This window comes from Mustela lutreola, chromosome 1, assembly GCF_030435805.1.
Source record: "Mustela lutreola isolate mMusLut2 chromosome 1, mMusLut2.pri, whole genome shotgun sequence".
NCBI lineage: Eukaryota > Metazoa > Chordata > Mammalia > Carnivora > Mustelidae > Mustela > Mustela lutreola.
In genome coordinates this window covers 239,764,958-239,778,975 of record NC_081290.1, presented here as the reverse complement: position 1 = coordinate 239,778,975, position 14,018 = coordinate 239,764,958, and the positions used below count along the sequence as shown (strand labels likewise).

Here is a 14,018-nt window from a genome sequence, read left to right as displayed (position 1 = left end):
TAAGTCATGAAATGATCAAGCTGGGAAAATCCTTTCTAGTAGTATATATATATTTTTTAATTTGATAGAGAGAGATCACAAGTAGGCAGAGAGGCAGGCAGAGAGAGAGGGGAAAGCAGGCTCCCCGCTGAGCAGAGAGCCCGATGTGGGGCTCAATCCCAGGACCCTGAGATCATGACCTGAGCTGAAGGCAGAGGCTTAAACCACTGAGCCACCCAGGCGCCCCGGGAAAATCCTTTCTAAATTAGGAACTTGACCTCTACTTCTTAATCTTTCATGTGAGGAAAGTGAGACCCAGAAGACTCAAATTGTTTAGGTCACACAACTAGTTAGTAGCCAAAGTGAGACCGTAGCTCCATCTCCTGCCTTCTAGGCTAGTTGCTTACTGTTAATTTAGGCTGATTATGTTAAAATTTCGTATTGAGGAGAGAATGAAGATTGCTTACATTTGTCCTCTGCTGTTTCTTAGAGATCCCAGTCCACTGGGTTTGCCCAAGTCCATTTTTCTGGAGGGGCTAGCTTTTATACAAAAGTGCTTATGTACACGATAACTGCTGGGAATCCTTTCTCTATCAGTAATTCAGTACAGTATGTACTGTATGTAATTCAGTACAGTATGTGTATATCCAACACACACGACAGTGTTCATTAGACTGATCTGAAAGTCCATGAATTTGATAGCTTGTTGCTTCCCATACTAAACAGAACAAATTATATAAGTTCAAGATGTTAGCTCAACAGATGTGTGTCCTATCAAGGTTTTTGGCTAAAAGGAAAGCAGTGTCTACACTTGATATCTTGCTACCAAAGTTTTATCCTAGCTGTTGTTTGCAGCAGTTCTGTCTGGATAGGTTCTCAAATCCTAGACTCTTGTTAAAACTGGGTATATAAGTAGTTCAGTCATTTTAGAAATACTAGATGCAGGAGTTGGACTCGCTGTGGAGCAGCCTGGAAGATGTCAAACAGGAGGCAAAACATCAATAAAAGTAATGGCTGTATCCCTAAATCTAAAGTTATCTGACGAAGAAAATATGTTGAGAAAGAAAGTGAACAGATCTACCTCCAGGGGAAAACAAAGAGGTAACAGATGGTTTCTATTGCTTTCATTGAAAAGCCTGGGGAGCTACTTTTCTGGGTTAGTGACTTAGATAGGACAGGCTTTGTGGTGTGTCCAAAGTGGGGGGGGCAGCTCATTCTCTGCATTCTGGGTATTTGTGAACGTCCTACCCCTGAGCACATGTCAGCTGATGATGTGGGCCAAGATACAGCCTGTCCCTTCAAGGAGCAGGTACCCTCTCTGTGCCACAGGACCTATAAATTTACCTCAAGTTCATATGATGAAGAGGTGAGGGAAAGCGATGAATGAAGTATAGTGTTTTTGTTTTTAAAGATTTATTTATTTATTTATTTGACACAGAAATAGAGAGAGAGAGACAGTGAGAGAGGGAACAAAAGCAGAGGAGTGGGAGAGGGAGAAGCAGGGTTCCGAATAAGCAGGGAGCCTGATGCGGGGTTTGATTCCAGGACCCTAAGATCATGACCTAAGCTGAAGGCGGATGCTTAACAACTGAGCCACTCCAGAGTATAGTGGAGTATAGTGTTAGATGGTTTTGTGTAGCTACCAAAACTCAGCTAGTCTTACTGTGTTTTTTTAAGCTATCCCCATTGAAAAACTGCTGATAGTAATGAAATAGTCACCTAAAAGGAGTAGCAAGGTTAATTCTTGTTTAGCTAGAAATTTGCATTCCCTTCTCTTATTACACTGTGCCTTATTAGAGATGACCAGAGATTATCTCTGATTTATTCAAGAATTCAGAAAATTATTTGAAAGACAAAGAGGAATGAAATACTGAGGCAACAAGTGAATTGGCAAAACACAAGCTGATTTTTCAACATGTACCAGATATATGTATGAGTTGGTAGTAGTACTGTTTCAATGGGCAGTCTGTTTTAGGAATATTTGTAATAGGAAAAATACAGTGACATCTTTTAGTGCAGGAAGTAAACTGATCATAGCATGAGTGGCGCTGAATTGGTTACCAGTGTCACCAGCAGGATCAATTTTAGGACATCCCACACTGCCAGTGTGTAAATGATGGCATAATAACCTGGTTGTATCCATTCCCAGAGGAAGAAAATTCTATCACTCTTGCTGTAGATAATGTGAATTAGACCCTATAGGATTGGTGTGGGTATGGTGAGGTGGGGCAGCCCATTAGGCCAAAGCCTGTGTTTTGGCCCTGGAGTAAGGGATAGCTCAGTTGCCTTTGAAGAGTTTGGTCCAAGGTTTAACTTTGGATGTTTGAATTGTATTACCTGAAATCTCTGCTTTAAAACCTTGACAGGTTTTTAAAAAACATTAAACTTTTTATTTGAGGTAATTTCAGTTGCAGGAAATAGTTCAGAATTGAAACTCTACCCTTTACCCAGTGGTGGTAACTTCTTGCAAAGCTATTGGATGCTCTTAAAACCAGGATATTGACATTAATACACTCAAGTAAAACAATAGTTCCATCACCACAGGGATTCTTGGGCATTGCCCTTTTATAGAACCCTCCTTCTCTCCATCTCTGACCTCTGGCAACCACCAATGTGTTCTTCATTTCTAGAATTTAGTAACTTCAAGAATGGTGTATAAATGGGATCATATTGTATATTATTGGGATAGACTTTTCTCCCTTGTGTAGTACAGGTCTGCAGGCAATGAATTATCTTAGTTTTGTTTTACTTGAAAATATTTTTATTTTGCCTTCATTTTTTTTTTAAAGATTTTATTTATTTATTTGACAGAGATCACAAGTAGAGAGAGAGGAAGGGAAGCAGGCTCCCTGCCGAGCAGAGAGCCCGACTTGGGGCTGGATCCCAGGACCCTGGGATCATGACCCGAGCCCAAGGCAGAGGCCTTAACCCACTGAGTCACCCAGATATTCCTTGCCTTCATTTTTGAAGGAATTTTTTTTTTTCCTAATTATAGAATTCTGGGTTGACAGGGTTTTGTTTGTTTCAGTATTTGTATGGTGTTGTTGCATGTCTTCTAATCTCTGTTGTTTCTGGTAAGAAAGCAGTGGTAATTTCAATCATTTCTTTTCCTTAATGTATCATGTTTCTTTGTATCCTTTCAAGAATTTCTCTTTAATAATCTTTCTCCTTTTATTCCCTTTCTTTAAAAGTTTGACTGTGATGTCCTATTTTTTATTGTCTTCATATGTATTCTGCTTAGAATTCACTGAGCTTTTTGAACCGGTCAATTTAGGTTTTTTACCAAAGTTGGGAAAATTTTGATCATTATTTCTTCAATTAAAAAAATTTTTTTAAAGATTTTATTTATTTGACAGAGACACACAGAGAGGGAACACAGGGAAGTGGGAGAAGGAGAAGTAGGCTTCCTGCTGAGTAAGGAGCCTGATGTGGGGCTTGATCCCAGGACCCTGGGATCATGACCTGAGGTGAAGGTAGACACTTAACAACTGAGCCACCCAGGCGCCCCTAAAAAAATTTTTTTTAACTCGTTTGCCATTCTTTTCTTCCGGGGCTCCAATTATATGTATATTAGACTTGTTACTCCGCAGATCTTTCGAGTCCTCTCCTATACACTCCTTTCTCTCCTTAATCTTTTTTTCCTCTCTGTTCTTCAGATTGGATACTTTTTGTTGATCTCTTTATTTATTTTTTTTTATAATTTTTAAAATTTAAGCTCTTTGCCCAGTGTGGGGCTTGGACTCACGACCCTGAGCTAAAGAGTCACATGCTCTACCAACTAAGCCAGCCAGGCACCACTGTTGGTCTTTTGAAGTTCACTAACTGTTCTGCATCTCCAATCTGCCGTTAACCCCATCCTCTGAATTATAGTCTATTTTGCTGTTGAGATTTTTTTTTTCATTCATTATGGACATAGCTGATCCCTCCCTTCCTCCCTCCCTTCCTCCCTCCCTTCCTTCCTTCCTTCCTAAGTTTTATTTATTTAAGCAATCTCCACTCCCAGTGTGGAACTCGAACTCACAGCCCCAAGATCAAGAGTTATATACTCTACTGACTGAGCCATCCAGGTGCCCCGATCATAGCTTTTTTTTTTTTTTAAAGATTTCATTTATTTATTTGACAGAGAGAGAGAGCGCGAGATCACAAGCAGGCAGAGAGGCAGGCAGAGGGAGAGGAAGAAGCAGGCTCCCCACTGAGCAGAGAGCCTGATGCGAGGCTCGATCCCAGGACCCTGAGATCATGACCTGAGCCGAAGACAGAGGCTTAACTCACTGAGCCACCCAGGCGCCCCCGATCATAGCTGTTTTAAAATCTGTCTGTTGACCATAATATTTGGGTCAAGTCAGGGTCAGTTTCTGTTGATTGACTTTTCTCTGGAGAATAGATCATGTTTTCCTGTTTCTTTATATGCCAAACGATTCTGTTGAGTTGTGTCCTTGATGTTGATTATGATATGTTATAGACACTGGATTTTTCTTCTTCTTTTTTTTTTTAACCTTCCTCTAAAGAACATTGAATTTTGTTTGTTTTGTTAAGCTCTACCCTGCAATGAATGGCAGTTTAAATCTCAGTTCAGTAAAAAAAAAAAAAAAAAAAAAAAAAAAAAATCTCAGTTCAGTTCTTTTAGGAGAACTTTTACACAGGGTTTGAGGCACCTCCTTTTGGTTCTCTTCAGAATTTCCCTTCCTCACTCCTCTGTTGTGGTTGCCTTGAAGTCTGTCCACTGGTTTGTGAAGTTAGTAAGACTGTGGGTTTTGACTTGAATTTTAACCATCTTTCATGGCACAGACTGGGACCTGGTTGGCCAAAAGCCATTAACAGACTTGCTTGATGTCATTACCTATTATCAAGTTTTGACCCTCTTTATTCCATAATAATCTGCTTGCCTTTTTGTTCCCTAGTACCTTCAGGTATTGTTTTTTATATTCTGTCCATGTTCATAGTTATCTGCAAGAGAGTTGGTTTCATAGGAGCTACTCTTCCATAACTGGAAGCATGGAAGAGTATTTATATGCATCATGCTGGATAGAAACAATTCTTCCTCTCTCTCTCTTTTCTTTTCTTTTCTTTCTTTTCTTTTCTTTCTTTCTTTCTTTTTTTTTTTTTAAATATTTTGTTTATTTATTTGATAAGGAGAGAGAGAGAGAGCACAAGCAAGGGGAGCAGCAGGCAGAGGGCAAGGGAGATACAGGCTCTCCACTGAGCAGAGAGCCTGATGCAGGGTCCCATCCCAGGACCCTGGGATCATGACCTAAGCCGAAAGCAGACACTTAACCAAGTGAGCCACCCAGGCGCCCCATCTTCTTCTTCTTTTTTTTTTTTTGGGGGGGGGGTTGTTCTTTAAAGATTTTATTTATTTGAGAGAGAAAGATAGAGTGAGCTGGGATGGGGAGCTGGGATGGGGAGGGGCAGAGGGAGAGGACTCCCTGCTGAGCAGGGAACTCAACTCAGGGCTTGATCCCAGGACCCTGAGATCGTGGCCTTTGCTGAAGGCAAAGGCTTAACCAACTGAGCCACCCATGTGCCCTAGATATAAATTATTCTGTTGACAATCATTTGTAGTTTCACAAATATTTATACTATCCTTCCCTTCTAAGAGACTGGATATAAAAATGCCTTAGGGGCATCTCGCTGGCTCATTCTGTAGAGCATGGGACTCTTGATCTCAGGGTTGTGAGTTCAAGCCTCATGTTGGGTGTAGAGATGACTTAAAAATAAAAAATCTTTAAAAAAATGCTCTTAGGGGCGCCTGGGTGGCTCAGCGGGTTGAACCTCTCTCTGCCTTTCGGCTCAGGTCATGATCTCAGGGTCCTGGGCTCAAGGCCCACATCAGGCTCTCTGCTCAGCAGGGAGCCTGGTTCCCCCCCCCCTCTCTGCCTGTCTCTCTGCCTATTTGTGATCTCTCTCTCTCTCTGTCAAATAAATAAATAAAATCTTAAAAAAAATGTTTTAAAAAAATTGCCCTTAGCTCTTGCTCTTTTTTCTCTCTTTTTTTTCAAACTTCAAATTTTGTGTAAAGCTTCTTGAGTATATGTCAACTCTAATTACTGATAGATTTAGAAATTGAAATACTTTTATTTGGTATATCTAATCAAGATGGAGGTATAACAGATGTGACCCATAAACACTTTCTTAGGGAATGATGGTTACTTTTATTTTTCTTCAATCTAAGCTGACACTATGTTCTGGAGTAGCTTTGTGTAACTTAACATAAACCAAGTGGTGATTTGACTATATTGGGTCTTTCTCACATAGCTGTTTGGAACATGCCTTTTTGTATCTGCACTACTATTCAAAACCATCATTGTTTCCCACAGATGTAATACATTTATTATAAATGTGTGACTTTGAGATTTTGGTGAAAAAAAAAATTTTTTTTTTTTTTTAAGATTTTGTTTCTTTTGGAGAGAGAGAGAAAGAGTGAGCCTGATTGGAGGGGGGAGGGCAAAGGGAGAGGAAAGAGAATCTCAAGCAGACTCCCCACTGAGTGCAGAACCCAGCATGGGACTTGATTTCACAGCCCTGAGATCATGACCTGAACTGTAATGAAGACCAGGATGCTTAACCAAGTGAGCCACCCATACTCCCCTTGGTGAACATTTTCTGATGACCTTTCAGATGACTTCAGATACAAATTTTGAGGAAAAGATTTTTTTTCTTTTTTTAACTCATTCACATACGTGTGTATATTTAAAAAGAGAGAAGTTTGCATTTATAGACTTCTCATGATAAAAAAGGAGAAATAATGTTGTCATCATTAACCCAGAAAGCAGTTATTTAGTAGTGCATATGTTTTATTTTAGACTGTATGTAAGCCTACCAATTTAGGCTTATCTGTAAGTGGTCAAATGTTTCCTGCCCAAAATGGAGAAACATTTGGAGCTGTGGCTTCTGACTTTTTGGGGTCATGGAACCCTTTGAGTATGGGGGCGCCTGAGATAGTTAAGCATCTGCTTTCCAGCTCAGGTGCTTAAGTATCTGAGAATCTGGAGGCGCCTCAGATGGTTAAGCATCTGCCTTCAGCTCAGGTCACGATCCCAGGGTCCTTGGTCTGTCTCCCGGCTCAGCGGGAAGCCTGCTTCTCCCTCTTGGAAGCCTGCTTCTCCCTCTTGGAAGCCTGCTTCTCCCTCTTCCATTCCCCCTGCTTATGTTTCCTCTCTGTGTCTCTCTCTGTCAAATAATAAATAAAATCTTAAAAAAGAATGACAAAAATCGCGTTTCTCTTTAGAAAAATGCACATATTTTCATACAAAATTTTGTAAAGTATTTCAGAGAGTTCAGGGGTTGCTTTGAAGCTTCTCAGTTGTAAGCATCCCTTATTTAGAATTATTCAAATCAAGCTAGTTACCAACGGGGTAGATAGCAATACAAATATCAGTTTGTTTCTTGCTTGATCAAAACAGAACAAGTAAACAAAGAACCTGTTAGAAGTCCTTGTAAGGCGTGCAGGCTTAAAAAAAAAAATCTGTTATGGTTTATCTGAATTGTACTTCCCCAGGGACAGATTCACAAAGATAGACTGACACCTAGTTGTCTAATTTTTAAGTTGCTGTTAGAAATGGGTCTTAGTTCTGGCATCCAGACTTTATGACATTTTTGGACTCTATATGTGTTAGGCAAATAAGTAGTTACTATTTCCAGGACAATAGGACAGTTGTAGTTGCATGTCTTATTCCTAGTATCATTTGAATTTCCAAAGGTCTAAATAATTAGGGATTTAAGCGATCTGTGACATATGTACAGGTTTCCTGAAGTGGGTCTCTGTAGATGTTCCTGAGGCATTAAGTCTCTACTGCTTAGTCTGAAAACTTAGCCCTCAGCAAATGATGAAAGACTGAATTGTTTTAATAAAAATATCTTAGGTTTGTGAATCCCCTTCCTCTGTGACTTTTCTGACATTCTATATACGGTGCTGTAGTGAACATGGTTTGGTCTCAGGGCTCTCATACCTCTTATACACCCCCTTTCTCCTTGCAGTGAAAATACTATATTCCTGATACTGGTCCAGTCCAATACACAGAAGGACTCATGTCTAAGATTGGCAGTCTCAGTGGTGCCTTTACTGACTCTTTTTTTTTTTTTTTTTTAAGATTTTATTTATTTATTTGAGAGAAAGATCACAAATAGGCAGAGAGGCAGGCATAGAAAGGGGAGAAGCAGGCTCCCTGCTGAGCAGAGAGCCCGATGCGGGGCTCAGATCCCAGAACCCTAAGACCATGACCTGAGCCGAATACAGAGACTTAACTCACTGAGCCACCCAGGTGCCCCGCCTTTACTGACTCTTTAACAAGAGATCTTTGCTTAGCTTGTTTGAAGAAGGGGCAGGAGGTAAAGAGGTGCTGCGAAGGATAGAGGATCTAAAGACCACTGTTCTTGTGATTCATAACCTTCCCCTCCTCTTTGTCTATACTCCATTTCAGTTATTTTCACCTCTGGCCTTTTCTCACTGGTTGTTTGAAATGGTCTGTTCTATCCTTTGAATGCTCATTATGTCTTGGGGTCACCTCATAACCATCTTAAAAAAATATGCTTCTCTAAAGACTTTCATTAAGGACAGTGGAAACTGCCCTGATTCCTGTTTCTGTTGAAATATTTTGTGGTTTTTAGTGAGGGGATTTTCTGGCCTAATAAGGAAGAAATGAGGAAACTGACAACTACAAGTGAGGAGGCTTAGGAGGAAGACATAGTTATCTTCTCAGAACTGAATGAGTTTAAATGCATATTCTGAGTATTTCAGAGTGTAGACAAGATCATTATGTCAACTGCTCGCTGTTTAATTTTTCTGTACAGTGAGTGCAGCCTTGCCAAGGGTGTGTTCACAGGTGTTACTGAAAGCTTGAGACTAGCTATACATAGCTGTAGGGGCTGTATTGCTACCACTGTTACCAGCTGCCTGCTGATTTTGCCAGTCTTTAGTGGAGATTACAAAATGTATTTTGAGAGATGAAATTTCCTGGAAAAGAGTTTCGGAAAACTCAGTTTGGAAGAAGGCAGGAAATGAGAGAAATTGAAATTGTGTTACTGGCTTTACTTGTCAGAAGTTGAAAGTTATGAATAAGTGTGCCTCTTATCATGTTGATGACAAAACCTGAGAGAAAGTGGAAATGAGTGTTTTTAGTTATAAGCGATAGCTTTCTGACTGGAATCCTTATTAATTTCTGGACCAAGTACCTTAGAGTTACTATAAACTCTTTAGAAAGCTAAGATGCCTCTGGGATGATTTAGAGTGAAGAACTATGGGACTTTAGGTTTATCCTAATCCTGTTTCGGAAGAATGCAACTTCCTTAATCACTAGCTCCTTTGGGTTCCAAACCAACTCAGAACAACTATAGAACAGAATTTGTTGTATCAGCTAGAATATGTGAGCAGGATGTTGTGCAAGTGTGCTCTCAGTGGTTGGACCACATAGAGTAAAGATCTGGAGCCTCCCAGATAATAACTTCCCTGTGAAGTGATTATTTGTGTATATTCTTTTTTCCTGTACATTTGAGAGGACAGGTGCTTCATTTTGTTCATTTCTGTCCCCTCAGTACCCAAGGCCCTTGTATGACATGATTATTCGATAGATAGGTATCAAATTCATTTGAATTGTTTTTGATCATGTTTTCCACATATGTTTCCATGACTCCCACTAAATTTATTTGTTTGAAGTATTTGGATACATTTAATTTGTCCCCTATTCCCTAACTCCTTAGGAACAGCAGTATTTGGGGCAGGATACTTTTGGATAAAGTAGCAGTGACTTTATAGTAATTTGATACCTTTTGAGCTCTTCATCTCATTATGCTGCATTGTAATTTTTTTTCCCCAAAGAATTGTGTTAGTAGTTTTAGTTAAGTTTGATTTTAATGATGTAGAGTAGAAATTATGAAAGGGCATCACACAGAGTAAGGGTAAGTATTATTTTGTGAAATTGTTTTAGGCAAATTTATATGTACACATCATGTATGTGTATATTGCTTCATGATGTAACATTTGTTTCATACTGGAGTCATGGTCAAATAAGTTTGAATAATATTGCTTTATTGTAATACTCTGTTATTTCATTTATCATATAGCATTATGCCAGTACATACAGGCTTCTAAAGCCAGGGATGGTGCCAGCCCTTTCATTTCCAGTACGACTGAAGGTAAAAACAAAACAAAATTGAGAACACCCAAGCTTTCTGGTGACTTTTACCTGTCTCTACAGTGGTATTTTGTACCTTTGACCTTCTAACTTTCTTCTTCCCTTTTTTGACCAGTAGGTTTTTCATATTTGAGTCCGTCTAGGTGGTGGGTTCCTTGGTTCTTCCTCTTTTCACTTTAATGTTCTTTATTTCAGTATATTCTAGTGTTTTTAGGGGGGGAGGGGAAACAGGTAGAATTTTAGAAATTTCAAATTTTTCTGAATTGACAAAATACCTCATTAGATTTACCCTGAAATTTGCTTTTTTAAATGTTCTTAATCTTTTAGTCCCTTCGTGTTTTTTCAGAGATCATAGAAATGCATACTTTATTCTGAATTTAAAATCATTTATGCTTCTATGATATCAGTTGGTTTTAAGCAAGCTAAATGTTGTTTACAGGGAAAAAAAGGTGGATATAATCCTTTGTCATTCCTTATGCTGTTTCCACTCCCAAGAAGATTAACCAGTGGTTTTAGTAATAATTCATTTTCAAGAAAAGAAAAGAAAAGATAGCTAGTGGTGTCCACTCTTAACCACATTAAAACCTTTTCAGCTTCTTTACTTACCTAATAACTTTAATACCTTTCCTGTTCTTAGATGGTTGGCATACTAACTCTTTTGCCTTTATTTCTGTACCTTGCTGGATTACCAAGCTCAGGCAGTCATAACTCCATGATTTGGAGGGACTCCGTAGAGATGATTTGCTTCATTCTTTTTCTTGCAGGAGAAAATTTTGAGCAGACACCCCTGAGACGAACATTCAAGTCTAAGGTCCTTGCCCGATACCCTGAGAACGTAGAATGGAATCCCTTTGACCAAGATGCAGTGGGAATGGTTAGTATTTCTTAGCTACAGGTATGAAATAATTTACAAATGAATTTACAGTAGAACCGTGAATCCAGACTATAATAGCAGCAGTTCCACTAACTACCAGTAACTTTTGAAGAAGGGGCTGTCTGTATGTTACTCATGATTCTGCATTTTGATCAATATATCAGATACACTGAAAATCACATTGTTTCTGTTTTGTCAGACAAATGCATAGTAATGGTTCAGGGAACTTTGAGGTACTGAGCTATTTGTTTGCCTATAGTACTGAGATTACATGGTGAGTCTGATTTAAAACAGTTTTCTCTCATTCTCACTTGTGTTTATCTGGGTGATATGGTAGAAATGGGTATTATGTTTCATCCTAATTATCCTAATTTTGGACAGGACAGCTTTTTTTTTTTTTTTTTTTTAAATATGAGAGTGCATGGGCATAGGCTGTGGGGAGGGGCTGTGGGAGAGAGGAGCAGACTTCCTGCTGAGTGCAGAGCCCAACTTGGGGCTCAACTCAGGACCCTGAGATCATGACCTGAGCCAAAAGTCAGATACTTCACTGACTTTTGTTTACTCCAGGCTGCTAGGAGATCATATGGAGATTGATTGATTTAGGTCAGTTTGATTAGCTGTCCAAGTTTTTTATATAACCCATCTGAGTTAAAATGAAAAAAGTGCGTCTTTATCCTGATTATGTCATCTCCTTGCTTTATGTGAAATGCTCCCCTTTTTCCTATGAAAAGAGAAGGTTCTCTTCATGACAGGGTTTTGTGAGCTGATAGAGTCTAAAACTTTGTTTATTTTTAGGTGCAAAGTTGGATTTGTCTAGTATATAGTATATTTCTAGCATTATTTTCCAGTAAATGCTGTCATGCTTAACCACCTACCTAAATTCTCCGAGCTTTCTCTTACCTCCTTATCTTTGTGGATTTTCTTCCTGTCTTTGAAATACCTTCTTTCCCTTGTCTGACTGATGAATTCTAATATCACCTCATCTATGAAACCTTTTCTGATGTTCCTGGGCTGGGTTGTCTATTCTGTGTTGCTCTAACACTTTGTTTTTGGGTAGTCCTGATAACTGCATTATAATTTTATTTACTCATATATCTTAGAAGGGGAGATTCTTAGGACAGATATTTTGCTGCGTTGATCTTGACATCCCAAACACCTAGCATAGTAGGTACTCTGTGAGTAAATGAATAGTGGTGGTATTCTGAAAAGAGGACCAGCAGTGAGTGTTCTCACCACTTGTTTCCTTGTTGTCTTTTGCAGCTATGCATGCCCAAAGGGCTTGCATTCAAGACCCAGGCTGATCCGAGGGAGCCCCAGTTCCATGCCTTTATTATCACAAGGGAGGATGGCTCTCGGACATTTGGGTTTGCCCTCACATTTTATGAGGAGGTGACCAGCAAGCAGATCTGCAGTGCAATGCAGACCCTCTACCACATGCATAATGCTGAGTATGATGTCCTACATTCTCCCTCTGTTGATGGTCGAGACCATGGCATGGAGGATGGTGAAGGCACTCCTGGGACCAAGCTTCAGCGCTTCAACTCCTATGACATTAGCCGGGACACGCTCTACGTCTCTAAGTGCATCTGCCTCATCACACCGATGTCCTTCATGAAAGCATGTCGGAGTGTGCTGGAACAACTTCACCAGGCAGTTACTTCACCTCAGCCCCCTCCACTGCCCCTTGAGAGCTACATATACAATGTACTCTATGAGGTGCCACTCCCACCTCCTGGCCGGTCCTTGAAGTTTTCCGGGGTCTATGGGCCAATAATCTGCCAGAGACCAAGTACCAATGAGCTTCCCTTATTTGACTTCCCTGTCAAAGAAGTCTTTGAACTGCTTGGGGTAGAAAATGTGTTTCAGCTTTTTACTTGTGCCCTTCTGGAGTTTCAAATCCTGCTCTACTCACAGCGTAAGTCAGTGCTTACTAGAGCTTTCTCCCTATATAGGGCTTCCCTTCTTTCCATATTGAATACAGTGGAACTGACTGTAAAGGTCATGGGCCGTTACAGTTTGAGCAAAACTCAGATCTTTTGCAGGTGGGTGGTAGATGGCAAACTGATGGAGCACAAGAGAGCCACAGTTTCTAATTGGCTGTCATCCTGGCCTTTTGCTAGGCACTTAAGCCTGGGATCCTTCCTGGCATCCCTTCTAATTGATGCTGAAAAGAGTGGTAGGAAATGGTGGTTCTGGAAAGCTGACTTTTCCTCATTCTGTAGTTACTTTTGCCCCTTCTGCAACCTGACAGTAAAACTGAGGATTCCCAAATAATGATCCTTTGAGAAAATGAGGATGTATTACTTCTTCCTGTTGTTTGTTATCACTGAATTGTTTTTTGTAAATTAGAGGTGAACTGAATGTGAGGGGCAGGTTTGGACAAAATAGTAAAGTAGATCAGAAGGAAAAAGATGTTTATTAAATAAATCAGAAAAATAACATAAAACTTATTCATTCAGTACCTATTTATTTAGACCTTACCATGTGCCAAGCATTGTATCAGGGACTAGAGATACAGTGGTAGACAAAACAGGTAAAAATCCTTCCTGTAATGGAACTGATCTTATAGTGGAGAGCAAGGGGGTGACTAAATAAAGTTTAGTTTAAAGTTAGTTTAGTTTAGTTAGCAGATGCCTAACTAACTGAGCCACCCAGGCACCCCTCCACTTTTTAACAGAGTGATTAGTTTAAGCCCTCTCTGAGCGACCCTTGTTAATATCTGTGGGAAAAGTATTCTAGGCAAAGGGCATAGCACATATAAGGGTTTTGAGAAAAGAATGTGCTTGTTATGTTTGAGAACAGTTGAGAAAACTGGGTGGATGGTACGGAGTGAGAAAGCAGGAATATAGAAGTAGATGTTGTTAAGACTTAATAGGAGCTTAGGTATTACAATTGTAGTCCACTGTAAGGACTTTGTTACTCTGAGATGCATAGTCATTGTAAGTTTTAAGTTTTTTTTTTAAAGATTTTATTTATTTATTTGTAAGAGAGAGAGAGTGAGAGCGAGCACAGGCAGACAGAGTGGAAGGCAGAGT

General features: G+C 39.7%; 1 protein-coding gene across 3 annotated transcripts in view; it reads left to right on the top strand.

Annotated features, from left to right (window-relative positions):
- DENND5A (DENN domain containing 5A) overlaps window positions 1–14,018 on the top strand; it is a 96,847-nt gene that overhangs the window by 22,598 nt on the left and 60,231 nt on the right. For 2 of the 3 annotated variants that reach the window (XM_059135650.1, XM_059135631.1), the window contains exons 2-4: window positions 10,039–10,110; window positions 10,874–10,983; window positions 12,244–12,898. In XM_059135650.1, coding sequence (XP_058991633.1) covers window positions 10,039–10,110; window positions 10,874–10,983; window positions 12,244–12,898 — 837 coding nt within the window. The remainder of the gene's footprint in view (window positions 1–10,038; window positions 10,111–10,873; window positions 10,984–12,243; window positions 12,899–14,018) is intronic. The other variant, XM_059135640.1, reaches the window with a different exon arrangement.